Source organism: Acipenser ruthenus, chromosome 52, assembly GCF_902713425.1.
Source record: "Acipenser ruthenus chromosome 52, fAciRut3.2 maternal haplotype, whole genome shotgun sequence".
NCBI lineage: Eukaryota > Metazoa > Chordata > Actinopteri > Acipenseriformes > Acipenseridae > Acipenser > Acipenser ruthenus.
In genome coordinates this window covers 668,474-695,966 of record NC_081240.1, presented here as the reverse complement: position 1 = coordinate 695,966, position 27,493 = coordinate 668,474, and the positions used below count along the sequence as shown (strand labels likewise).

The following is a 27,493-nucleotide window of genomic DNA, read 5'->3' as shown; positions in this document are numbered from 1 at the left end:
GGACCAAATCCAAAACCCCACAACGGACTTGTTTCAATTGTGTTGCAGAGGAGAAACCCAGCTAACTGAGGAACGAGTGATTCAGTAGAGAGAGGCATGGACCCGACTCCAAGGAGAAGAAGAAGGAGTAAAGAGAATGACCCTCCTGATATGTCACAAGAGCCTGCCAGGTACTGAAAGTCTTTTCTTATTAGTTCACGGTGCGGCGGCATGCTGAATAATACCTTTACTAAGAAGCTGTTCAGGAATCCAAATCACTGAGCTGAGTCTCAAGCCCAGGGTTAGAGTTCAGACCTCTCTGTGCTTTACAATGCTTCCCTATGCTTTACCAGACCTCTCTGTGCTTTACAATGCTTCCCTATGCTTTACCAGACCTCTCTGTGCTTTACAATGCTTCCCTATGCTTTACCAGACCTCTCTGTGCTTTACAATGCATCCCTATGCTTTACCACACCTCTCTGTGCTTTACAATGCATCCCTATGCTTTACCACACCTCTCTGTGCTTTACAATGCTTCCCTAAGCTTTACCAGACCTCTCTGTGCTTTACAATGCTTCCCTATGCTTTACCAGACCTCTCTGTGCTTTACAATGCTTCCCTATGCTTTACCACACCTCTCTGTGCTTTACAATGCTTCCCTATGCTTTACCAGACCTCTCTGTGCTTTACAATGCTTCCCTATGCTTTACCAGACCTCTCTGTGCTTTACAATGCTTCCCTATGCTTTACCAGACCTCTCTGAGCTTTACAATGCTTCCCTATGCTTTACCAGCCCTCTGTGCTTTACAATGCTTCCCTATGCTTTACCACACCTCTCTGTGCTTTACAATGCTTCACTATGCTTTACCACACCTCTCTGTGCTTTACAATGCTTCCCTAAGCTTTACCAGACCTCTCTGTGCTTTACAATGCTTCCCTATGCTTTACCAGACCTCTCTGTGTTTTACAATGCTTCCCTATGCTTTACCAGACCTCCCTGTGCTTTACAATGCTTCCCTATGCTTTACCAGACCTCTCTGTGCTTTACAATGCTTCCCTATGCTTTACCAGACCTCTCTGTGCTTTACAATGCTTCCCTATGCTTTACCAGCCCTCTGTGCTTTACAATGCTTCCCTATGCTTTACCACACCTCTCTGTGCTTTACAATGCTTCACTATGCTTTACCACACCTCTCTGTGCTTTACAATGCTTCCCTATGCTTTACCAGACCTCTCTGTGCTTTACAATGCTTCCCTATGCTTTACCAGACCTCTCTGTGTTTTACAATGCTTCCCTATGCTTTACCAGACCTCCCTGTGCTTTACAATGCTTCCCTATGCTTTACCAGACCTCTCTGTGCTTTACAATGCTTCCCTATGCTTTACCAGACCTCTCTGTGCTTTACAATGCTTCCCTATGCTTTACCAGACCTCTCTGTGCGTTACAATGTTTCCCTATGCTTTACCAGACCTCTCTGTGCTTTACAATGCTTCCCTATGCTTTACCAGACCTTTCTGTGCTTTACAATGCTTCCCTATGCTTTACCAGACCTCTCTGTGCTTTACAATGCTTCCCTATGCTTTACCAGACCTCTCTGTGCTTTACAATGCTTCCCTATGCTTTACCAGACCTCTCTGTTCTTTACAATGCTTCCCTATGCTTTACCAGACCTCTCTGTGGTTTACAATGCTTCCCTATGCTTTACCAGACCTCTCTGTGCTTTACAATGCTTCCCTATGCTTTACCACACCTCTCTGTGTTTTACAATGCTTCCCTATGCTTTACCAGACCTCTCTGTGCTTTACAATGCTTCCCTATGCTTTACCAGACCTCTCTGTTCTTTACAATCCTTCCCTATGCTTTACCAGACCTCTCTGTTCTTTACAATGCTTCCCTATGCTTTAATAAATAAATAAATAAGAAAAAGTCACAGTTAATCAGATTTATTTTATGTTTTTTATTTTTTTTTATTAAATCACATTACTAAAATCTGAAATCTGAAATATTTTATGGAAATCAAAGAACAAAAACACACACACAATTGGATGCCACCTTCTAAAATATATATAAAACATAACAATTCTTTAAAAATAAATTAAATACAGTTATTTCGTATGAAATCCATTCATTGCTAAAAACAAATAATTCCCCTCGTTTCGCTCTGCAGGTGGCGCCGTTTTACCCCCTAACTTTCATCCAAAGTTGTGTCAGATTGAACATTCCCTTCAGCCGAGGAGTGGAGAGGACAGACAGGGAGTTCAATACAAAGGGTTTCTTACAACACAAAACAGTCTAGTTCAGCTGGCAGATTGTTACAGAGGAATCAAAATAAATATAAAACCCAGGATAGAGCGGCTCAGTGAATGTGGTTTGGAATCTGTGCAGGAGGGTCATTGTGTCAGAGACACCATAAAAGGACAGCGTGCCGGCATTAAAGTCCAGATACACTCCTATTCTGGGGGAGCGGGGGGCAGTTATTGCAGTTTCATTGTTATTGTGCCAGGCAGTGTAACTGGAGTCAGAGCAGAGCAAACTCCAGGACTTGTCATTGAATCCAAGGAGACAGGAACGATCCCCTCCTTTCCTGCTGATTCCTTTATATGCGACTCCTATATCAGCCCCTCCCCCACTCCTCTCAATCTCCCAGTAACAGCGAGTCCCAGACAAACCCTCTCTGCAAAGCACTTGGGGCTGGATGTCAAATCTCTCTGAGTGATCAGGATATCTCTTTGTCTCTCTCCTCCATGTCACCTTTCTGTTCCCTTCAGACAGACAGAACTCTTCATACGCTGTGCTGGGGTCCAGTGTGAGCTGACAGGAATCTGATTGAAGAGAAGAGGATGGGTAGAGGAGAGACGGTTAGAAAAGTCAAATCAGTGAGAAAATCAAGTCATTGTCTGCTGCAGCCTCACATCCTGTTTATGGAAGGTGTGTGTGTTGTTTTAATTATTTTTTTTAATACATTTTGACCACTTTTTTAAACATTTAAATTGCATTTTCTGCCTCAAGATGGCTTCCCGTGGACCGGCATGGACCTCTCAGAACTACATTTCCCATCATCCTCCTGCTCACTGGTAATTCCATCTCAATTACATATGTGAGCAGGAGGATGATGGGAAATATAGTTCTAAGAGGCCCATGCAGTTACATGTGAAGCTATCTATAAGTATAAAAAAAGTGGTCAAAATGTAAAAAAAAATAAAAATAATTAAAACAATACACACACCTCACGTAAACAGCTGTAGCAACACATGGGAACATGCAACACAATAAAATACAAAGGACCTTATGAACCCTTTAAACCCTCTTGCTGTTTGATTGTTTTGTTCATTATAATTCCTCGATCTTATCAAACTTCTTCAATTGGAACCAATCAAATGCAGCTCTGCATACAATTACAGTTCACTTAATGTTCCTACAGGGTATGTGTTGCCATTTTACCCACTCAGACCCCTTGCTTACTAAATATCTTCAATAGAATATCATCCACTCTTCAAATATCTGTCTAATATTTTAATGAGCAATCCATCCCACAAGTGCAGTGATACTGAAAGATACATTTACTACCAGCACAGGATGACTGGGAGGGATAGCTGTTCATTTTACCCCACAACTGGTTTCACATGCATTGTACATGTATTAAAAGATGGGATGATTATCTATTCAGGGATACCAAGATATTTAGGGAGAGAAAGGTCTGAGTGGAAAAACAGGCAACAAATGCCCCTCCCCCAGTCATTCTGCATGTATTCATCTGAACCAATACTTGTTGGAGAGGAGTGTAGATTAATGGCTTCACAATTACTAATAAATAATAATAATTGCTGCCCTCAAGCTCCACCCCTCCCTGTTCTGTAGTGTTAGCTCTTCTCACAATGGAGTGACACATCTTTCAATCAAATGTTTCAGTGCAAACAGACTTACATTTTAAAAACTCAGCTCTGTTCCTTGGCTCTGGAGCCTGCAGACTGTAAACTGCAACTTCATTCACTGGGCAGAAAAAAGAGAGAGAAATAGAATTGAAACACACAACAGTCACTGTCTGCGCCATCCTCAAATCACTCCCTCCTCCCTGCTTCATCAGTCCCTGTTCCCTCCTCCATCCTCCCTGCTCCTTCCTCTATGCTTCCTTCTCCCTCTTGAATGCTCCCTCCACCCTCCCCCCTCCAACCTGCTCCCACCTGCATCCTCCCTGCTCCCTATTCCCTGCTCCCTCCTCCATGCTGCCTGCTCCCTGCTCCCACCTGCATCCTCCCTGCTCCCTCCTCCATCCTCCCTGCTCCCTATTCCCTGCTCCCTCCTCCATGCTGCCTGCTCCCTCCTCCCACCTGCATCCTCCCTGCTCCCTCCTCCATCCTCCCTGCTCCCTCCTCTATCCTCCCTGCTCCCCCTGTTCCCTCCTCCCTCCATTCTCCCTGCTCCCTCCTGCCTGCTCCCTCCTCTATCCTCCCTGCTCCTTCCTCCCTCCTCCATCCTCCCTGCTCCCCCCTCCATTCTCCCTGCTCCCTCCTGCCTGCTCCCTCCTCTATCCTCCCTGCTCCTTCCTCCCTCCTCCATCCTGCCTGCTCCCTCCTGCATCCTCCCTGCTCCACCCTCCATTCTCCCTGCTCCCTCCTGCCTGCTCCCTCCTCTATCCTCCCTGCTCCTTCCTCCCTCCTCCATCCTGCCTGCTCCCTCCTGCATCCTCCCTGCTCCCCCCTCCATTCTCCCTGCTCCCTCCTGCCTGCTCCCTCCTCTATCCTCCCTGCTCCTTCCTCCCTCCTCCATCCTGCCTGCTCCCTCCTGCATCCTCCCTGCTCCACCCTCCATTCTCCCTGCTCCCTCCTGCCTGCTCCCTCCTCTATCCTCCCTGCTCCTTCCTCCCTCCTCCATCCTCCCTGCTCCCTCCTCTATCCTCCCTGCTCCTTCCTCCATCCTGCCTGCTCCCTCCTCCCTGCTCCCTCCTCCATCCTCCCTGTTCCCTCCTCCCTCCTCTATCCTCCATCCTCCCTGCTCCCTCCTCCCTGCTCCCTCCTGCCTCCTCCCTGCTCCCTCCTCCCTGCTCCCTCCTCCATCCTGCCTGCTCCCTCCTCCATCCTCCCTGTTCCCTCCTCCCTCCTCTATCCTCCCTCCTCCCTGCTCCCTCCTCCCTGTTCCCTCCTCCCTCCTCCATCCTCCCTGCTCTCTCCTCCCTTCTCCACAAGTAATCAGACGTTTTTTTTTTGCTCTTTTGGGGCGATCAGCCAATAATACAACCGTTTCCACCCTTTCTGCGTTTTCATTGGTCAGATTATATGTCAGTCACACATTAATGTAGTTATAACGTTATATTAAACAGCAGCACATCCCACAATCCTCTCGGGAGCGCTTGATAAAGAAACCCGTCCAGCCCTCCCTGATCAATCCAAGAGAAACCCGCGTTTCCAACATCGGAACCACCTCGGCAACAGCCGCTCCGCATCCCATCTGAGGACAGAGCTGCATTTCCATGAGGGAGTCACCGCGAACATGGAGAAACCGGACACCCGAAAAATCACCCGGACCCGCACCAACGGGCTTTGAAATACACTCTGATTCGGACTGAAGGGAATCCACTTCACACAAAAAGGGTTCACAGAAATGTGAGCAAACACAACCACCCTCAGAACAAACCCGTGAACACAGAAATGGAAAAATAGAAATGTGAAAGCGCGTCATTTTAACACGCTCCCTAACAATTGCCACGGAAACCCTGACGGCAAAAAAACAAAACAAAAACAAAACAGGAATGTCACTCTGCAGAGAAGAAGAATTCAGCTCCACAACACCTGAAAAACTACAGGAAACGTCAGCTTATTATCAGAAGAGTTCCTTTTTTAAATGTATTTTTATTTGTTCATTTTTTTAAAGGGGTTGATACCCATTTCGTGCTTGAAAGGGAACGTGCTGTTTTTAAGTTACAAGTTCAAAGTGTTCTTTTTGGTTGCAGTCTCGTATCACTCCTAGTACAGACCACAGCAATCGCGGTTTCCTCTGTACTGTCTCACACAATGCAAACCTTATTTTAAACTGTGTTCACCTTATCAAAGTTGTTGCTATTTTAAATACAATTCTTTATGGAGTTTACTCTCTGTCTAAAAACTCACTGACATAAACTAAGCAGAGTAAGGAAAAGAAAATGGCTCACCAGAGATTATAAAAATACTGCATGGGGCAGCGTGTGAGTGTGAGTCTGTGTGATAGGCAGGGTGTGTGTGTGTGTGATAGGCAGGGTGTGTGTCCTTTTCTCCCCCCCTTTACAAATTCAATTGATGATTATTGAGTCATTAGTGTCTCAACGACAATGCAAAAATGTGTCATTTCTGTTCTTTGTGTTGTTTCACATCGTGGTTTTTCTAAATATAACTTTGCTATATCTTGCATGACACCGTTTTTCTGTTTATATCCCATGTATAAAAAGAAGCTTCTTCTGAATAGCAGAGTTATCTAGTTAACATTACATAAATATAAACACTGATAAACTTTGATTAGCGTTCCCCCAGTTCACATCAGTCTAGAGACAAACGCATCTGAATCACGTTTAAAATGGAAAAATAAGGATCACACCTAATTTAACTCCTGTCACAATTCACACAATTCACCTGCTCCCTCATCTCTCCTGCATGCTCCCTGCTGCATCCTCCCTCCTCCTTTTTCCCTGCTCCCTCCTCCTTGCTCCCTCCTCCCTGTGCCCTCCTCCCTCTATGCTCCCTCCTCCCTGCTTCCTCATCCATGCGCCCTTACTGCTCCCTCCTCCCTTCTCCCTCTATGCTCCCGCCTCAATCTTCTTTGCTCCCTCCTCCCTGCTCCCTCCACAGTGCTCCCTCCTCCTTCCTCCATTTTCCCTGCTCCCTGATATCTTCTCCATGCTCTCTCCTCCCTGCCCCCTCCTCCCTGCATGTACTCATCTGAACCAATACTTGTTGGAGAGGAGTGTAGATTAATGGCTTCACAATTACTAATAAATAATAATAATTGCTGCCCTCAAGCTCCACCCCTCCCTGTTCTGTAGTGTTAGCTCTTCTCAAAATGGAGTGACACATCTTTCAATCAAGTGTTTCAGTGAAAACAGACTTACATTTTAAAAACTCAGCTCTGTTCCTTGGCTCTGGAGCCTGCAGACTGTAAACTGCAACTTCATTCACTGGGCAGAAAAAAAGAGAGAGAAATAGAATTGAAACATGTGGATTAATACACAACACACACAAGACTCCAAACAGCAATCTGAAAAGAAACAAGGCTTATTCACGGCATTTCAGGATGTAAAAATCCGTACTTCAAGATGTTCATGATTACAATGAATATGTATTTCTTCTGTATCAGTGCAGCAGCCAAAGTCAATGTGAACACGTCTGCCACTGCACTGGAGTCTTGTGTTCCTTCCTCTCCATCATATATCTTTACCCAACAGTACGGTGTCCATATTAGGACACCATTGTGCATCAAACATGCAGCAGTCATTGTCTGCTCCATCCTCACATCACTCCCTCCTCCCTGCTCCCTCCTCCCTGCTCCCTCCTCCCTGCTTCATCAGTCCCTCCTCTGTATTCCCTGCTCCCTCCTTCCTGCTCCTTCTTCCATGTTTTCTCCTCCCTGTTGCCTCCTCTCTCTTCCATGCTCCCTCCTCCCTCCTCCCTGCTCCCTCCTCCATTTACCATCCTCCCTGCTGCAATATTCATACAGCCAACAATCTGCAAGAGGTCTTTATTAATGTCTTGCAAGTCATGCCCCTCCTCAAGCCATGGTCTATTTGAGAATTCTCTACCAAATGAATCTGTTTCACACCAACCTGTTGTGTTTATTTTGACTAATTCCCCCTTGCAGAAATCCTCAATATGGTCTTTAAGTTCAGATACAGCTTTCCTCACAGCCCCAAAAGAGATGTCTGTATTGACAGTAACGCTGGGTAAGTCTCCAGCTTCAGGAGGGGCACAGAGAGACTGGAAATTCTACAACAGGAAAGTGGAGAAAAGGAGTTTTCAGTGAAACAGAATGGGGTCCAAAACATTCCTGGGGAAAAGCAAGGATTCATTCATTTGGAGAGGTCTGTCTGAAACCGTCCCAGTTATGGACTTGAGATTTTCTAACAAGCAGTGATGTTACCTGTAGAAAATGGATGTGATCCTCTGTCTCTGAAAGCTGTTTCAGCTCAGCGTTTCTCCTCCTTAGCTCAGCAATCTCCTGCTCCAGTTTCTTCATGCGTCCTTCAGCCTGATTCACTGCAGCCTTCTCGTTAGCTCCAATCAGCTCAATAACCTCAGTGTGGATCTTCTCAATGGATCGGATCAGCTCAGTAAAGATCTTCTCACTTTCCTTTATTTCTATGCATGCAGATCTCTGAGTGAAAGAACACAGTAGAGGAGACATGGTTAGAATTGATATCAACAACATATCAGGCATAGACAGTAAACTTCTGTAGATGTGTTCCAGTCCATCTGTTAATAATAATAATAATAATAATAATAATAATAATAATAATAATAATAATAATAATAATAATACCCCCCTCTTGTCAATACCCACTTTCAGTGACTCCACAGTCTGTTTCAGCTCCTCAATTTCTTTCAGTCTCTCCTGGATTCTCTGTTGTATTTCAATCTGTGTCTCTCCCAGCTGCTTCTGTAAATATAATGACATTGCATTTTAATCCATGTTTAAATGTGATAGCCGAATTAAATTTAAACCTTCCTTGGAGGTGGTTTAAACTTGGACAAAGGCAGCAGTTTCAGACAACATGTGTGTATAGTAGTAAGATACAGCACCATCTAGTGCACAGCTGCCAGCAATACAAAAGGACACTTGATCCACAGTAGCTGTCCACTAGATGGTACTGTTTCATACTAGTAACAGTGAATGATGGCTGATCTAGCATGTGTTACATGTTTGTTTTGTTAAGCACCTAGGAAACTGAAGCAGCTTTCTCTTTAATGGATATTTAGGGCTTCTGATTTCCGTTTTCAATCAATAAACACAGATAAAACAGCACTGATACAAAACAATGAAATCAGTGTAAAAAATGCCTAAATACACAAAATCCCCAGAAGAATGAGCCCGTGACCAGAAGGACTTCACTGTGGAAGAGAGCAAAGGAAAGAGGGGAGCAGTAGGGAGAGCGAAAGAAATTGTAGATTTTAACAAACAAAATCCTAAATAGGTTATTAAATTTTGTTTTAAACTTAAACATCTGTTTTAATCATGTAAAAATGTGTTTTAACGCACCAAATTAAGCTATTTTTTCTGCCCGATTTATATTGTATATCATGTAAATATTGTATTTTGTATATCATATTAATCTTGTATATTATTAATATTATTAATTTATATCATAGGAGATGCCCTTATCCAGGGTGACTTACAATTGTTACAAGATATCACTTTATTTTTTACGTACAATTAGCCATTTATACAGTTGGGTTTTTACTGGAGCAATCTAGGTAAAGTACCTTGCTCAAGGGCACAGCAGCAGTGTCCCCCACCTGGGATTGAACCCACGACCCTCCGGTCAAGAGTCCAGAGCCCTAAACACCACTCCATATCATATTAATCTTGTATATTTTATATCATATTAATCCTGATCTTTTTGCTTTTTTAAATTAGGTGATTGACTTTTCTGGGAATGTCATTTTTAAAAAGTTTAACTAATTAAACTATAATATCTTAAACAATGAAACTGATATATGATTTTATTAAGTTGCAAGATACATATAAAAACACTAGGAATATAAATCATGCTAATTTTACACTACAAATTCCAATGCATCACAAAACAGCTGAACAAATCATTCTTACCCTGTGAGGCAGGACTGAGGTCATGCACGTGTAAATAGTGTGTTTTTGTTTGATTGTAAATAATGTTTTTGATAATCAAGTGTGTGCTAGATATGGCAGGGCATATTCAAATCCAGGTGTTAATTGATTAATTGATTATCAATTAGCTCTGGCCACATGCCTTTAAAAAGGGTCTGAAAAGCCAGTTTCTTGGTTCTACAAGCAGGGATACAGACTGTCTGGGAAGGAGAGTGTTGCTGTAGGATCCTCACGACTGCGTGTGTTAACCAGGGTGAGAAAAACACAAGAGGAAAAATGTATCTCGGATCACTGTGTGAGTTAACCAGGATCGCTAGCACTGGAAGGAATAGGGAACAAGTTCAGGTGATTTCAATCCCACTCAAGTCTAGAGAGGAGGTGTCAGGGAGACTGTTCCTGGAGCGGGACCTCCTTTCTTGTTTGATCATCTTTTATTTTCTAGTTGTTTTCCAGCAGTGTTTTGTTTTGAATGTTTTGTGTTTTTTGTATCATAGAAAACCTCCTGTGTCTCTCCTGTCAATCAGCGATAGCCACACCCATAACAACACCCCTGTTACACCCTGAAATACATTGTAGTACATCATAGTTTAGATAGAGCAATTAAAAAACTAGGGCTCTTTAAATAGCTCTTAATATACAATTAAAATCTGATCTGATGTGAAACTGTATAACCTAGTAAACAGACATGTTAAATATTCCTGGGAATTCTTGTCTTCTAGGATAGCTACAAGGAAATAGTTCAAACCCTTACCTGTTTCCCAGTCCTTTCTGTCTCAGCTGAGACTGTATCATGGCTCCTGTGTTCCTTTTCTGTACACAGCCAGCAAATACAAGTCTGATCTGTTCTGCAGAACCCCTCCAAAACCTTCTGGTGTTCAGCACAAAGCTTCTGCTCCAGATTTCCAATTGCATTGATCAGCTTGTGCCTCTTTAATGGAGTAACCTCACTGTGTGGCTTGACGTGTGTTTCACAGTAAGAGGCCAGGCACGTCAAACAGGATTTCACAGCTTTGAACTTTCTCCCAGTGCAGAAATCACACGGCACATCTCCAGGTCCAGCATAACTTTGAGCAGGAGGAGGATTGAGTCCTGTCTTCTTTAATTTCTCCACAACTTCAGCCAGCATGGTGTTTCTGCCCAGAACAGGCCTCGGGGTAAAGGTCTCTCTGCACTGGGGGCAGCTGTAGACACCTGTATGATCAGTCTGATCCCAGCAGTTCTTAATACACCCCATACAGTAACTGTGTCCACATGGAATAGCGACTGGGTCCTTCAATAGCTCCAGACACACTGAACAGCTAAACTGGTCATGCGCTACCAGAATATTCGCTTCTGCCATTTCTGCTGCAGAGAGACAGAGAGACTGACGATTTCACAAGAAACGAAACTTCACTGCGCTGATTTCCTGGAGTTGTGTAAAGCTCTGAGAGGCGCGGTTTGGGACTGAGGCCAGGTTTAGACAAGCAGGGGGAGCAGAAACTGCCGAATCAGATATTCTATGAAACTGTTTCTAAATCCCCCAACAAATATTACAATGTTAAGATTAGGAATGAAACAACTGATATTAACAACTGTTTAATATCAGGGCTGAAGAGTCTGACTGTGTGTTTTAGCCCTAAATCTATAATATGTAAAATTAAGGAATGTTCTGTTACACGTATGTTTGTGATGACGGTTTGAACGGCATCTCGTTACTTTAGTGACGCCTTACTGTAATAATATTACTTTAGTCAATAACGAGGTAATATAACGCGTTTAGCTTTTAATGGCAGTAATAACATTACAGTTACTTTCCAAACAATAAACGCGCTTGCCTCGTTCTCTTGTCTCTGCTGCGCAGCTGCATCGGTTGTCTTTTCTTGTTTTAAAGCCAGTATATTTCAGTGCGGTTATAACCGTAAACGCGACGCGCTCTTTATTATTTATTTATTTGATTTTTAATTCTTTATTTAGGAAGGCCATGTGAGCTACAAGTAGCTCGTTTACAAAGGCGTGCTAGAAATAACAGCAGCAGGTTACAGGTTTCAAAAATAAAAATAATATAAACGCATAATGACAAGACAATACACAAAGTACACCTCAGATTTACACAGCGCACACACAAGCCTGTTTAAGAACTAGAACAACAGGGTTTGTTTTTTTAATTCCCGCAGGAGATGTCAGGTCTCAGTCCTGCGGGTAACAGCTTCCAGTCTGTAGCAGCAGAACAAAACGAAAGACTTTCTTCCCGCAGCACTTTTCCCAGACGGTATATTAAAGTATTGTGTGTCTCAGACATTACGATAGGCTGTATTTACAGGTAAACTCAGAAACAAGCTGTTTAAATAAACTGGTAATGTGTTGTGTGTCCTTTAAAGAGAATCCGATTCCAGTGATAATTCCTTGTGTTAGCAGCGATCGCAAGTTTAATGTAGAATACGCGCTGCAGTGATGCGCTAGCGGAGTACACGGGAGCACACAGATACACATCCTGTTACACATTGTATCGATCTTCTTCAGCGATTCCTCACTAGCAGACCCGCACATCACATCATTATAGTCTAGAATAGGGAACACAAGTAACTCATTTAAACCTTGCTGTAAAGCTTACACAGTGGCGCTGACCACACAATCCTCCAAGCTTCCTTCCAATTTCACTACATACATCTTTAATGGGTTTATCAAATTGAAGAGTTGTGTCAATATAAACCCCTAGATATTTAAAAGTGTCGGCTCTCTCCAATGCTGTGGTATTACAAGTAACAAGAGAATAAAAAATTCTAAAAGGGTACACATGTTCCTAATGTTATAAATATTTTCAGTTCCCGGGGTAGAATCTTAATGGTTCATATTGATATAGCGCGGGTATTAAAAACAACGCATCCAATTCTCTGCATGCTGCCACATCAGACCTTCACACAGCGAGGTGTGAAAGATTAAACACAAAGAAAATATCAATGAAAGAATTTAAAATCAGTCAAATATAAATGTAGCCCACAAACAACAAACATTTCAGTTGTTGTTCTGTCCCTGTATATTTAGAGATTCACAAACCCCAGAAAACACGTATTTGTCTGCTGATTGCTCTCATTCAAAATGATACGTCAATTTGGAGATGAGATTAAAAGCGATTACATCTGGAAAATAATTAAGGAGGATCAAAATAATTAATTAATCAATAAAACAATGTTTCTTCAAAATTAGCCTACAGAAATACATTACGGGTTACAGTTATGGTTTGGCTGAATGAGAATAATACTACCTAAAATAATGTGTGTGTGTGTGTGTGTGTGTGTGTGTGTGTGTGTGTGTGTGTGTGTGTTTGAAACGATCCATATCATTATTTATTAGATTTACTGTTTAGTTCCTTAGTTGTGAAATGATCACGTGATAGGGGTGTAAGGATTAGTGAAATGCACCTGAGCTGCGTGATGACGTATTTAAGAGCTGCGCACGCAATCGCACAGCGAGGGAGGTGCAGTGGAGCGAATGATACAGGAGACTCCGCGCTGCACACATACCCTCTTAGGATGGGACCAGCAAGTTAAAATGGTTATAAGGTTTTATTCGAAAGTGTGAACTTTTTTCGTTTGATTTTCCTTCTAAAATCTTTAAGAGTTTTGGTGGTATAGATTATTTATTAAGATGTGATTTTGAGATTTCTAAACTGCCCATTAAATTATCTGCATTTCATCAGCAAGTCCTCCGTTATTGGAAACTAATACATAAACACATAACTTCACTCCGCATACTACTCCAATCTGGAACAATACATGTATCCTAATCAAGAGAAAATCCTTCTTTTACAGTGAATAGGTGGAGAAAGGTGTCTGGTCTATTCAACATTTAATGGATGATCATGGAAATATTCTATTGTATAACGATTTCATTCAAAAATAGGATCTTGTTTGCACCAATAGACAATATTCTACAGTGGTTAGGCAATTCCACAAGCAGTGATTATTTTAGTTAAAGGGATGTTGACTTATTCTGCTGCAGTAGCACAGATGTTTTCATTAGTTATAGATGGATGTGATTTCCTAGATAAAAAATGTAAAAACACATTCTTAAGAACTACTCTTTACTGCAGAGCGTTTCCCTTCACCTTTGAAAAGGAAATGCATGTTACAAGACTTCACTAGATGTTCTACAGTCACAATAAGAACCAGATCCCTTTCTGTACCTTCATCATCTAAAGATAAAGAAGATCATCTCAAAACAGTGAATGGCATTTACCCCTGTAATGATTTCTGAAGACGGAGATTTAACTTTGACTTTAACCGTTGTGTGGTTTTTGTAACTCAGATATTGAAACGGCAGGCAGAACATCTTTCTTTTCACACGTCAACCTACTGAAACCTTTTGGGATGCATTTCAGGACTGGATCACAAGTAATGATCTGTTCATACCCACTTTAACGTTTAATAATATCAGGTTTGGGTTTCTAATGGAGGACAGGAAAGCTGAATGCATGTATAATAACTTGATCATTATGGAACATATTTCATACACAAAAGTCGTTTTTTTAAAAACTACCCCCCTGTTGATTGTTTTCTTAAACGAGATAAAGTTATATAAACAATCTTTGAAATTGGTTGCATCCAAACAAGCCCTTGATCTTTACAATAATCTCTATAATTTGACTCCTGAACAGACCACCCTGTGTATTTGTCTTTTTTGATATTTCATTCATTTTAATTGTACAAGTTTGCTCAGTCTGTTTATTGAAAGAAATATTTCTTTCTATATGTGAAGTATGCCTGTTTCTTATTTGAAAATGTCTGAATAATAAATAATATATATATATATATATATATATATATATATATATATATATATATATATATATATAAATCTGATACTGTGATGCAAACGCCGTAAAAACAAAACAAACAAACAAAAATAATGTCGAGATCAGCCAATAGCTGTCGGCTTTACGAAGCACTGGGGCGGACTTCGGACTATATAAGGAGGGATAGGACAATGATGTCACAAGTGGGCAGAGTTAGTAAACAGTGACGCATTTCCGGAGCCCGTAGAGCTCTTTCACAGCGCGCTCGCAATGCTTTTAAAGTATTCGCGCTAGCCTGGCAAAATGTTTCTTGACATAATCAAGCATTAATTCGCATAAATAACAGTCACTTTATATTAACGATATTTTGTATTGTTATTAAAAAATACCGGTATATCCTGGCGCTGCAGCACAGCATCTCCGCAATGTATTCAGTACTGAGTGGGCTCCACAGCATCTCCGCAATGTATTCAGTACTGAGTGGGCTCCACAAATGGCGCCTGTAATTGAGCACCGAACTGCATCACGGGATTGACTGTCCTATCCTGCTTTATGCAGTCCGAGGTGAGAACACGGAAAGTCTGACAGAGAGTTTATTGCAGTTTAACGAAGTCGCGTAAAACACAGTCCCTGTGCAGCTCCCACTCAGCACAGGTAGAAATATTGTGTTCATGTGAGTCCGCATTACAGTGTAAATGAAACGGATCTGTCGCGGGACAGACCCGGACTAGGCTTTATATTCATAATACACGGGTTTTAAAGTGACGTTTGGCACAGATTGGAATATAGAAACATTACATTTTACTGGAAATTACAAATCTGTGCTCCCCTCGTTAATGATCGCGTTGCTATAGGTTTTGTGAATGGAGGCTGTTCTGCTGTGAGTATATCGGGGTGCTCTGTGCTCCCCTCGTTAATGATCGCGTTGCTATAGGTTTTGTGAATGGAGGCTGTTCTGCTGTGAGTATATCGGGGTGCTCTGTGCTCCCCTCGTTAATGATCGCGTTGCTATAGGTTTTGTGAATGGAGGCTGTTCTGCTGTGAGTATATCGGGGTGCTCTGTGCTCCCCTCGTTAATGATCACGTTGCTGTAGGTTTTGTGAATGGAGGCTGTTCTGCTGTGAGTATATCGGGGTGCTCTGTGCTCCCCTCGTTAATGATCTAGTTGCTATAGGTTTTGTGAATGGAGGCTGTTCTGCTGTGAGTATATCGGGGTGCTCTGTGCTCCCCTCGTTAATGATCGCGTTGCTATAGGTTTTGTGAATGGAGGCTGTTCTGCTGTGAGTATATCGGGGTGCTCTGTGCTCCCCTCGTTAATGATCGCGTTGCTATAGGTTTTGTGAATGGAGGCTGTTCTGCTGTGAGTATATCGGGGTGCTCTGTGCTCCCCTCGTTAATGATTTCAGTTGTGTTGCACAGTCGAAACACAGCTAACTGCGGAACGAGTGATTTCGGAGATACAGACACGGAGATGACTTCAAGGAGGAGGAAACAAAGATGTCTGCACAGCTGCATGGGATCCTCAGCATTTCCCCGGTTCATTATTAATAGCGGGCTGTCAAGACTTGTCAGCGAGCCGAGCGAGGTGAGATAAAGACACACACAGGATTATTTAAAGTCGTTCGTGACTCGCATGACTCTGAACAGGTCTGTGTTTCTCTCTCGTCATGAACCAGCTGCTGCCCAACCCAAGGAACTGCTTTGAAGACATTTACTTCCTGTGTCATGTGACCCGCAGCTCGCTTCAGCTACAGTGAAGAGGAGCGCTTGTGCGAGTCGATTTTATACTTCGTATTGCTGAGGATAGTGGATAATAAAACTATATCCATAATAATAATAATAATAATAATAATAATAATAATAATAATAATAATAATAATAATAATACACATAAATATAATACTAATAATAAGCGGTGAAACTCGAAACAGGTTCCGGTCATGTGACTGACTGCCAAAGGGGCTTCCGCATACTTGTGAACATGGAGTCATCAAAATAAGGGAGCTTTTGTAAACTGATATTTCCTAAAGACACAAGCATACAACTATTCCACTATAATTTGGTAAAACTATTATTGTGTTAAATACATAAGAACATAAGAAAATTTACAAACGAGAGGAGGCCCCATTCGGCCCACCTTGCTCGTTTGGTTGTTAGTAGCTTATTGATCCCAGAATCTCATCAAGCAGCTTCTTGAAGGATCCCAGGGTGTCAGCTTCAACAACATTACTGGGGAGTTGGTTCCAGACCCTCACAATTCTCTGTGTAAAAAAGTGCCTCCTATTTTCTGTTCTGAATGCCCCTTTATCTAATCTCCATTTGTGACCCCTGGTCCTTGTTTCTTTACTGCACAATACTGTTATTTTGGTACTGCGTCAGTGACTAGGAGAAAAAGAACGTCTTATTTAGTTTTTCAGGGCAAATCGGGTAACCCTAACGACATGAACAGTGCGAGAAACTCAAGCTCGAATATAAATTTGGTCAGACACCAAAATCCAAGCAGAACAACTGGACAAAACATACAAAAAGATCAGTTTTTTTTCCTATTAAGTGCTTTTGTAACTGTTAGTATTAACCTGTATATTTAAAGTTCAAAATGAATCATTCAAAATGAAACAATCTTAATTGATACAAAATTGTTTAAAATACAATGCTCCCATGGCACTCAATTAGCAACACAGACATTTCCAAAAACGAACCCAGCATTTGAGTAACTATCATAACAAGAAGCGCTCGGGATGATTTCAAACAGCATTAAAAGATAAGGGGCCGGTCTAAAGAAAGAGAAAGAAAAATGACATTTGAAGCGCTGTACTCTTTAACAACGGACTTGTTTCAATTGTGTTGCAGAGGAGAAACACAGCTAACTGAGGAACGAGTGATTCAGTAGAGAGAGGCATGGACCCAACTCCAAGGAGAAGAAGAAGGAGTAAAGAGAATGACCCTCCTGATATGTCACAAGAGCCTGCCAGGTACTGAAAGTCTTTTCTTATTAGTTCACGGTGCGGCGGCACGCTGAATAATACCTTTACTAAGAAGCTGTTCAGGAATCCAAATCACTGAGCTGAGTCTCAAGCCCAGGGTTAGAGTCCAGACCACTCTGTGCTTTACAATGCTTCCCTATGCTTTACCAGACCTCTCTGTGCTTTACAATGCTTCCCTATGCTTTACCAGACCTCTCTGTGCTTTACAATGCTTCCCTATGCTTTACAATACTTCCCTATGCTTTACCAGACCTCTCTGTGCTTTACAATGCTTCCCTATGCTTTACCACACCTCTCTGTGCTTTACAATGCTTCCCTATGCTTTACCAGACCTCTCTGTGCTTTACAATGCTTTCTCATTCCCCTCTTCCTTTCTCATTCTCATTTGAAAAACCATGTTAATGAGTATTAAGAAATGAGAAAAAGTCAGTCCATCACGTTAATTTTTTTAATTAAATCACATTACTAAAATCTGAATTATTAAACATTTTATGGAAATCAAAAAACAAAAACACACACACAATAAAGCAAACTTAAGTTCACTTTTTTAAAAACTGTTACAGCACTGACTATTGGATGCCATTTTTTAAAATATATATAAAACATAACAATTCTTAAAAAAGAAATTAAATACAGTTACTTCGTATGAAATCCATTCGTTGCTAAAAACAAATAATTCACCTCGTTTTGCTCTGCAGGTGGCGCCGTTTTACCCCCTAACTTTCATCCAAAGTTGTGTCAGATTGAACATTCCCTTCACCCGAGGAGTGGAGAGGACAGACAGGGAGTTCAATACAAAGGGTTTCTTACAACACAAAACAGTCTAGTTCAGCTGGCAGATTGTTACAGGGGAATCATAAAGAAGCCAAAACCCAGGATAGAGCGGCTCAGTGAATGTGGTTTGGAATCTGTGCAGGAGGGTCATTGTGTCAGAGACGCCATAAAAGGACAGCGTGCCGGCATTAAAGTCCAGATACACTCCTATTCTGGGGGAGTGGGGGGCAGTTATTGCAGTTTGATTGTTATTGTGCCAGGCAGTGTAACTGGAACCAAAGTAGTGCAAACTCCAGGACTTGTCATTGAATCCAAGGACACAGGAACGATCTCCTCCTTTCCTGCTGATTCCTTTATATGTGACTCCTATATCAGCCCATCCCCCACTCCACTCAATCTCCCAGTAACAGCGAGTCCCAGACAAACCCTCTCTGCAAAGCACTTGGGGCCAGCTCTCAAATCTCTCTGAGTGATCAGGATATCGCTGGGTCTCTCTCCTCCGTGTCACCTTTCTGTTCCCTTCAAACAGACAGAGCTCTCTATACGCTGTGTTGGGGTCCAGTGTGAGCTGACAGGAATCTGATTGAAGAGAAGAGGACCGGTAGAGGAGAGACGGTTAGAAAAGTCAAATCACTGAGAAAATCAACAGTCATTGTCTGCTGCATCCTCACATCCTGTTTATGGAAGGTGTGTGTGTTGTTTTAATTATTTTTTTTAATACATTTTGACCACTTTTTTAAACTTTTAAATTGCATTCCCTGCCTCAAGATGGCTTCCCGCGGACCTGCATGGACCTCTCAGAACTACATTTCCCATCATCCTCCTGCTCACTGGTAATTCCATCTCAATTACATATGTGAGCAGGAGGATGATGGGAAATGTAGTTCTGAGAGGCCCATGCAGTTACATGTGAAGCCATCTATAAGTATAAAAAAGTGGTCAAAATGTAAAAAAAAAAAAAAATAATTAAAACAATACACACACCTCATGTAAACAGCTGTAGCAACACATGGGAACATGCAACACAATAAAATACAAAGGACCTTATGAACCCTTTAAACCCTCTTGCTGTTTGATTGTTTTGTTCATTATAATTCCTCGATCTCATCAAACTTCTTCAATTGGAACCAATCAAATGCAGCTCTGCATACAATTACAGTTCACTTAATGTTCCTACAGGGTATGTGTTGCCATTTTACCCACTCAGACCCCTTGCTTACTAAATATCTTCAATAGAATATCATCCACTACCATCTGTCTAATATTTTAATGAGCAATCCATCCCACAAGTGCAGTGATACTGCAATATACATTTACTACCAGCACAGGATGACTGGGAGGGATAGCTGTTCATTTTACCCCACAACTGGTTTCACATGCATTGCACATGTATTAAAAGATGGGATGATTATCTATTCAGGGACACCAAGATATTTAGGGAGAGAAAGGTCTGAGTGGAAAAACAGGCAACAAATGTCCTCCCCCAGTCATTCTGCATGTATTCATCTGAACCAATACTTGATGGAGAGGAGTGTAGATTAATGGCTTCTCAATTACTAATAAATAATAATAATTGCTGCCCTCAAGCTCCACCCCTCCCTGTTCTGTAGTGTTAGCTCTTCTCACAATGGAGTGACACTTCTTTCAATCAAATGTTTCAGTGAAAACAGACTTACATTTTAAAAACTCAGCTCTGTTCCTTGGCTCTGGAGCCTGCAGACTGTAAACTGCAACTTCATTCACTGGGCAGAAAAAAAGAGAGAGAAATAGAATTGAAACATGTGGATTAATACACAACACACACAAGACTCCAAACAGCAATCTGAAAAGAAACAAGGCTTATTCACGGCATTTCAGGGTGTAAAAATCTCTTCTCCCAGCTCATTTTTCCCTGCTGTCTCCCTCCTGCAATATTCATATAGTCAACAATCTGCAAGAGGTCTTTATTAATGTTTTGCAAGTCCTGCCCCTCCTCAAGCCATGGTCTATTTGAGAAATCTCTACCAAATGAATCTATTTCACACCAACCTGTTGTGGTTATTTTGACTAATTCACCCTTGCAGAAGTCCTCAATATGGTCTTTAAGTTCAGATACAGCTTTCCTCACAGCCCCAAAAGAGATGCCTGTATTGACAGTAACGCTGGGTAAGTCTCCAGCTCCAGGGGGGGCACAGAGAGACTGGAAATTCTACAACAGGAAAGTGGAGAAAAGGAGTTTTCAGTGAAACAGAATGGGGTCCAAAACATTCCTGGGGAAAAGCAAGGATTCATTCAATTGGAGAGGTCTGTCTGAAACCGTCCCAGTTATGGACTTGAGATTGTCTAACAAGCAGTGATGTTACCTGTAGAAAATGGATGTGATCCTCTGTCTCTGAAAGCTGTTTCAGCTCAGCGTTTCTCCTCCTTAGCTCAGCAATCTCCTGCTCCAGTTTCTTCATGTGTCCTTCAGCCTGATTCACTGTAGCCTTCTCGTTAGCTCCAATCAGCTCAATAACCTCAGTGTGGATCTTCTCAATGGATCGGATCAGCTCAGTAAAGACCTTCTTGGTTATCTTTATTTCCCTCTGTGCAGATCTCTGAGTGAAAGAACACAGTAAAGAAGATATTTTTTACAAATGATATCAAAAACACATGGTGATATTCTGTAAACTTAGGCAGATTTGTGCAAGTCCATTCATCAGTTTAGAAATCTGTTCTAACGCATGTGTAAATGGAAAACAAAAGACAGCCTTCAATCTTTTGATTTTTGTATATAAGGTTTGTTCTGTTTATTTTTCTTAATAATAATACTACTACGACTACTACTACTACAACTACTACTACTACTACTAATAATAATAATAATAATAATAATAATAACCCCCCTCTTGTCAATACCCACTTTCAGTGACTCCACAGTCTGTTTCAGCTCCTCAATTTCTTTCAGTCTCTCCTGGATTCTCTGTTGTATTTCTGTCTGTGTCTCTCCCAGCTGCTTCTGTGTAGAAACACAGTGACACTCACAAAAGGCAATCATTATAACAGGCAATCCCCTTTTAAAGCTTGTGTTTGTGTTTCTGTGTTGAGTCTTGTTTACACAGCTGCTGCAGGCGGTAGGATTCCTGTTCTGTTTGACTTGCTTTGAGATCAAGCAGAATGCACAGAACTAGGCTTGGGATGATTTATGATAACTTGGTAACATCGGATCCAACAGAAGGCAGAATGATAAATTGCATTATAAAAATAATTACCACATTATCGGAATTGTATGATATTGTGTTCATTATGACGATTATTATTTTTTCTGAATTCTACAGTAATGTGTACAGAGAAGGCGTGATTTATTTTGTGTGTTATCATTATTATTTATAGTAGCCTATAGGCTAAAGTACAAAGCAATGCCCTGGGTATTCATTTGATTTTACTATGTGTATACTGTGCAGTCATTCTTAATGTAATGTGTATAAAGAACACATTACAGAAATGGTATTTTAGTGAAAAGGGAAATTCATAAATTGAGCAGTTTAAATGTGCATGCAGTTTTGTTTGTTTTTTAAACAGGACTCTTAATTATCCCAGGTAACCTGTCCTCGGTTTAGCGAGGGACTCCTGTATTTTATATAGGTGTCAAAGGTGCAGTTTCAACCCGTCTTTATGATCATGGTTGGGACTGGCAGGGAGGGGGTTAAAATTCCTCCCTGCCAGGAAAATATGTGAGAATGTGGCTGGAGCCCTAATTGAATAATCAGCAATTATTGATTAATTGGGCTCCAGCCACAGGGGATAAAAGCCAGGGGAGTGGCCCTGGCTAGGAGAGAGAGAGTTCTGGAAGAAGAAGAAGAAGAAGGAGAAGAAGAAGAAGAAGAAGAAGAAGAAGAAGAAGAAGAAGAAGAAGAAGAAGAAGAAGAAGAAGAAGAAGAAGAATGTTTTTTGTTTGTGCTGTGTTATTGAAATCCAGTGAAGGCAATGCCCAGCCTGGAGCCTTATTTTGTAACTTTCGTTTTGTGTTTATTTTGTGCCTTAAAAACCTTTTTGTTTGGCCCTTGTGCCTATTTATTTGATTATTTTTGTTTATTAAAAAGCTTTATTTTGAACTTAAAACTGTCTCTGAGTCTCAAACCTCGGTCAATCCTGTCACACACACATTTTTAGCAAACTTGTATTAAAAAAAAATCTCTTTTTGCAAGCATTGTTTTAAGCCTGTCTTGCATTTCCTGGGTCACCTGTAGAGTGACATGTTTCCCTCCCCTTCCAAGCCTTCTTTCCTGTCAGTAACCAATCAGCTGCTTCCCTTGAAATGAGCAAGGAAGTAAAGCAAAGGGGAAGCAATTTGAGAGCTTTCTTTCCCTCATCTACTATGAGATATAACCAGGGCTTCATCTGTGCCTCTGTGAATACCAGATATAACCAGGGCTTCATCTGTGCCTCTGTGATTACCAGATATAACCAGGGCTTCATCTGTGCCTCTGTGACTACCAGATATAACCAGGGCTTCATCTGTGCCTCTGTGATTACCAGATATAACCAGGGCTTCATCTGTGCCTCTGTGACTACCAGATATAACCAGGGCTTCATCTGTGCCTCTGTGATTACCAGATATAACCAGGGCTTCATCTGTGCCTCTGTGATTACCAGATATAACCAGGGCTTCATCTGTGCCTCTGTGATTACCAGATATAACCAGGGCTTCATCTGTGCCTCTGTGATTACCAGATATAACCAGGGCTTCATCTGTGCCTCTGTGATTACCAGATATAACCAGGGCTTCATCTGTGCCTCTGTGACTACCAGATATAACCAGGGCTTCATCTGTGCCTCTGTGATTACCAGATATAACCAGGGCTTCATCTGTGCCTCTGTGACTACCAGATATAACCAGGGCTTCATCTGTGCCTCTGTGATTACCAGATATAACCAGGGCTTCATCTGTGCCTCTGTGATTACCAGATATAACCAGGGCTTCATCTGTGCCTCTGTGATTACCAGATATAACCAAGGCTTCATCTGTGCCTCTGTGATTACCAGATATAACCAGGGCTTCATCTGTGCCTCTGTGATTACCAGATATAACCAGGGCTTCATCTGTGCCTTTTTGTACCTCAGTTTTCAAATGATGAGGCGTATGAAAAAAAAAAATGTTGAAAAAAAAAACTCTATATAACTGTGGCGGAGTGTCCCGCCCCTATGTATTATTATTTGTATTTTTGTTTGCGGCGCGGGTAAAAGCGCCGCGTCTTTTATTATTATATTTAAAAACCTTGTGAGGATGGATGGCTGATCAGCTACTGATTATTTAACTAGCTGACAGTCATGCATCCTTACCAAACGCGTGCAGACTCTGGCCGAGGGATAATAAGATAATTAACAACTAGTTAATCCCTCGGCCAGAGTATATAAACCTGCAGCTCTCTGCACTCGAGGTGGAGTGTTGGAGTAGAGAGTACGGGAGAGCGGAGAGAGAGCGCGTAAAAACCAGCACGTTTTAGCAATTGTTTCTATGTCTTTTACGCGCTCTCTCTCCGCTCTCCCGTACTCTCTACTCCAACACTCCACCTCGAGTGCAGAGAGCTGCAGGTTTATATACTCTGGCCGAGGGATTAACTAGTTCTTAATTATCTTATTATCCCTCGGCCAGAGTCTGCACGCGTTTGGTAAGGATGCATGACTGTCAGCTAGTTAAATAATCAGTAGCTGATCAGCCATCCATCCTCACAAGGTTTTTAAATATAATAATAAAAGACGCGGCGCTTTTACCCGCGCCGCAAACAAAAATACAAATAATAATACATAGGGGCGGGACACTCCGCCACAATAACAAAAAAGTGCTTTCCTATTCCATGAATTTAATGACGACGTGCACTGTAACGATGTATATTAGAGGATGCAACATCTGTATGAGTCGTTTTGTTTTACACCACAAATGGCAAAATGCCACCGAAAAAAAGCAACCTAAAAACCCAGCAGTCTTAACAACAGCAGTGTTGTTTCTCCTGTTCATCAGAGCAATACCGCCACTGGTATGCTTCAAAGCTGAAGATTATGTTAAAACATGGCGAGGCAAAGGTGGGCATGCAGCGACCAACACCAGCAATAAGACACAAACCCCACCCCCCCACCCCCCACCCCGATCCACAGGAGAACCTGAAGCATACATGGAAGCTGCTGTAAATCAAGGGCAGTACATCAGGTCTAGAAACAACAATGCTGTCCCTCTTCCTTAATGATAAGATCTGGTACCTTTTAGTTTACAAAGGATCCCCTGGATATAACATGTGTTTCTTTCAACACTGCACATTTGAGGCTATAGTATACAGTGAATGAAAGAGCTTGCATGACAGGTAAGATCTATAATCTTATTGTGTTCACCACAAGCACTTTAACAATCTCATCTGAACATTTGAAACAGGACTGAAAACACGGTGCATCTAATGTATTTATTATATATTTCTATATTAATGGATCTCAGTTAATAAAGAATCAGTGGTTCAGTGATACAATTTATTAATTAACTCCCATTAATTGGATGATTGCAGCTCAGCCTCTACAGCCTGATCTAAAGAGAAACTGCACAACCTTTAAACAGACATGTTCAATTTCCCCAGGTTAGTTATAACACAATGGTTCAAACCCTTACCTGTTTCCCAGTCCTTTCTGCCTCAGCTGAGATTGTATCATGGCTCTTGTGTTTCTTGTCTGCACACAACCAGCAAATAAACATCTGATCAGTTCTACAAAATACCTCACATAATCGTTGGTGTTCAGCACAAAGCTTCTGCTCCAGATCTCCAATTGCATTGATCAGCTTGTGCCTCTTGAAAGCAGCCCCCTCATAGTGTGGCTTGACGTGTGTCTCACAGTAAGAGGCCAGGCACGTCAAACAGGATTTCACAGCTTTGAACTTTCTCCCAGTGCAGAAATCACACGGCACATCTCCAGGTCCAGCATAACTTTGAGCAGGAGGAGGATTGAGCCTTCTCTTCTTGAATTCTCCAGCAATTTCAGCCAGCATGGTGTTTCTGCCAAGAACAGGCCTTGGGGTAAAGGTCTCTCTGCACTGGGGGCAGCTGTAGACACCTGTATGATCAGTCTGATCCCAGCAGTTCTTAATACACCCCATACAGTAACTGTGTCCACATGGAATAGCAACTGGGTCCTTCAATAACTCCAGACACACTGAACAGCTAAACTGATCCTCTGACAACAAGTTTGAAGCCATCCTTGGTGCAGCGAGACACAGAGACGGACGATTTCACAACAGAAACTCCACTGTGCTGATTTCCTGGAGTTGTGTAAAGCTCTGCTTCTGCTGTTTCTGTTGAGATGATACAGAGACAGGGATGGGTTTCACAAGAAACGAAACTTACCAGTGTTTCTGAATTCCAGGAGTTATATAAAGCACTAAGAGGCGGGTTTTGGGACTGAGGACAGGTTCAGACAAGCAGGCTGAGCAGAGACTGCTGAATCAGTGTGAGAGGGGTGGAGAGGAGAGATTTGTGATTGGGCATGCCTCCCCTCCACTCTCCATCCTCCTTTGCCCGCTGCTTCTCTGCCTAGCCCCTCTGTGGTTGAACCAGCTACCGGAGAACTTCAGGACCACTCCGTCTCTCACTGCCTCCCACCGTCTCCTCAAGACCTCCCTGTTTAGACTGCACTTGTAGATCTCTTGATCTACTCCTCCTACTCTGCACTGGACTTGTCTGACCTCAGCACCACGTTACTGGATCCTCAGCTAATGCATTATCCTTGCACTACTAATATCTCATTGTATATATAATTAATTGTAATCCTAACTTGTTTCATCCTAATTCATATTGTATTCTATTAGTATTATTGCACTTACTGTAAACTACACTGCATTTAAATACTAAGCTTGCATTGTAACCCTGTACTGCCCTGTAATACCTGTAAGTAGCCTTAGGTAAAGGTGTCTGCCAAATAAATAAATAATAAAACAAAATTAATATTTGTGGATTGTGGTTGCTTAGTGCAGTGTCCCAGCACTGTGTTCAATATTACACTACAACACGAATATTTACTATCTTTATTCAGGAACCAGACATTGTTGGCTTACCGGTTTGTTTACATAACCTAAGGTACTGCATCTGGGTACCATTGCTGTAGGTCACATAAATGATGGTAGCTCAGATAATAATTCCACACAAGCAGCTGCTTCCCCTAATATACTGAAAGTAAGGCATGCAAACAATTCTGGTTTAAACTAAAGCTAGTAAAATGTGAGCACGTGTCTGTGCGTTTGCATATTCTGCTGCTCTGCAGTAGGGGGTTAGTTTGAATATCGTTTTCATCTTGAACCTGACTGTGTTCAGGCAAAGTGAACATTTGCATTTGAAAATGTCAAAGGGACACTTCACAAAGGGACACTATTTGAATTCCCTCCTATTTATTTTCCTAGCCGTGTCCCAGCTTTCACTGTTGCTGCTACACATGTCCTTATTTTTGCTTTTTGAAAAAGCTGAATTTCTGAAGTGAAGGATGACCACTGTTGCCTGCCCCCTCTGATGCTGTGAATATATAAAGATCATTTGCATTGACTGGGTGGCAGTTGTCACGGTTGCAGAGGGGGTAGAATTGCAGTCTCACACAGCAGTGCTCATTTCTCAAGCCACCTCACCTCAACAATGTAGACTTGAAGTCTTTTAAAAAGCTATCCCTGTGTTTGAAAAAGGACCTGTTAGTGACCTGGGGTGCCTGACTGCTCACACAGATAATGATGTGAATGTTGTTTGTGTTGGTTTAGGGCTTCTTTACAGGGCAATGTATGCTCAGCCTTTGTGACAGTGAACATGATTGATGATCTTATTTGTTTTGCAGAATGTGATTTACTATCTCGGCTGCAGCTTTGCTGTCGGTTCTTCCAGTTCATATAAATAATGTGTTTTCTTTACTTGGTTTTATAGAGCAGACTAGAAGGCTTTTGTTTGGTCTAGATATGCACACATGTGTGTAATTGTGTTAGGAGTGCTCAGAATACAGTAATATATCACTCACCATTGAGAGGACCCTGTTTGTTTTGAGCTGACTCTGGTTCTTCCTTGATAAATCATGAAACATGTTCATTGTTTTTATCAGTGACGCTCTTTAGGTGTAGATAGCTCGACTGCATACTGTAATTAGGCTTCCAAGCCATAGGCTGGGGAAGCCTATTGTTTCTGTAAGGATTATTATTATTATTATTCTTAT

General features: G+C 41.8%; 2 protein-coding genes across 2 annotated transcripts; both read right to left on the bottom strand.

Annotated features, from left to right (window-relative positions):
• Positions 1-1,940: 1,940 nt before the first annotated feature.
• Positions 1,941-11,195, bottom strand: LOC131722986 (tripartite motif-containing protein 16-like). The gene is made up of 6 exons (XM_059016239.1): positions 10,536-11,195; positions 8,501-8,596; positions 8,081-8,314; positions 7,767-7,926; positions 7,056-7,121; positions 1,941-2,802 (listed from the first exon to the last, which is right to left on the bottom strand). Exons 1-6 carry the CDS (start codon positions 11,121-11,123, stop codon positions 2,273-2,275), a joined length of 1,674 nt encoding a protein of 557 aa, XP_058872222.1. The 5' UTR covers positions 11,124-11,195; the 3' UTR covers positions 1,941-2,272.
• A 6,787-nt stretch (positions 11,196-17,982) lies between these two features.
• LOC117432637 (tripartite motif-containing protein 16-like) lies at positions 17,983-25,702 on the bottom strand. The gene is made up of 6 exons (XM_059016240.1): positions 24,927-25,702; positions 21,195-21,290; positions 20,656-20,889; positions 20,342-20,501; positions 19,990-20,046; positions 17,983-18,892 (listed from the first exon to the last, which is right to left on the bottom strand). The coding sequence occupies exons 1-6, from the start codon at positions 25,506-25,508 to the stop codon at positions 18,363-18,365; spliced, it is 1,659 nt and encodes a 552-aa protein (XP_058872223.1). The 5' UTR covers positions 25,509-25,702; the 3' UTR covers positions 17,983-18,362.
• Between the last annotated feature and the right edge of the window lie 1,791 nt (positions 25,703-27,493).

Excerpts from the sequence above, each read along its gene's own strand:
- LOC117432637 (XM_059016240.1), bottom strand. The coding sequence starts at position 25,508 with ATGGCTTCAAACTTGTTGTCAGAGGATCAGTTTAGCTGTTCAGTGTGT. Across the intron at positions 21,291-24,926 it reads CAGAAAGGACTGGGAAACAG|AAGCAGCTGGGAGAGACACA; the intron begins GTAAGGGTTTGA and ends GTTTCTACACAG. Across the intron at positions 20,502-20,655 it reads ATCACATCCATTTTCTACAG|AATTTCCAGTCTCTCTGTGC; the intron begins GTAACATCACTG and ends TTCCTGTTGTAG.
- LOC131722986 (XM_059016239.1), bottom strand. The coding sequence starts at position 11,123 with ATGGCAGAAGCGAATATTCTGGTAGCGCATGACCAGTTTAGCTGTTCA. Across the intron at positions 7,927-8,080 it reads ATCACATCCATTTTCTACAG|AATTTCCAGTCTCTCTGTGC; the intron begins GTAACATCACTG and ends TTCCTGTTGTAG. Across the intron at positions 7,122-7,766 it reads AGTCAAAATAAACACAACAG|TGAATGAAGTTGCAGTTTAC; the intron begins GTTGGTGTGAAA and ends TTTTCTGCCCAG.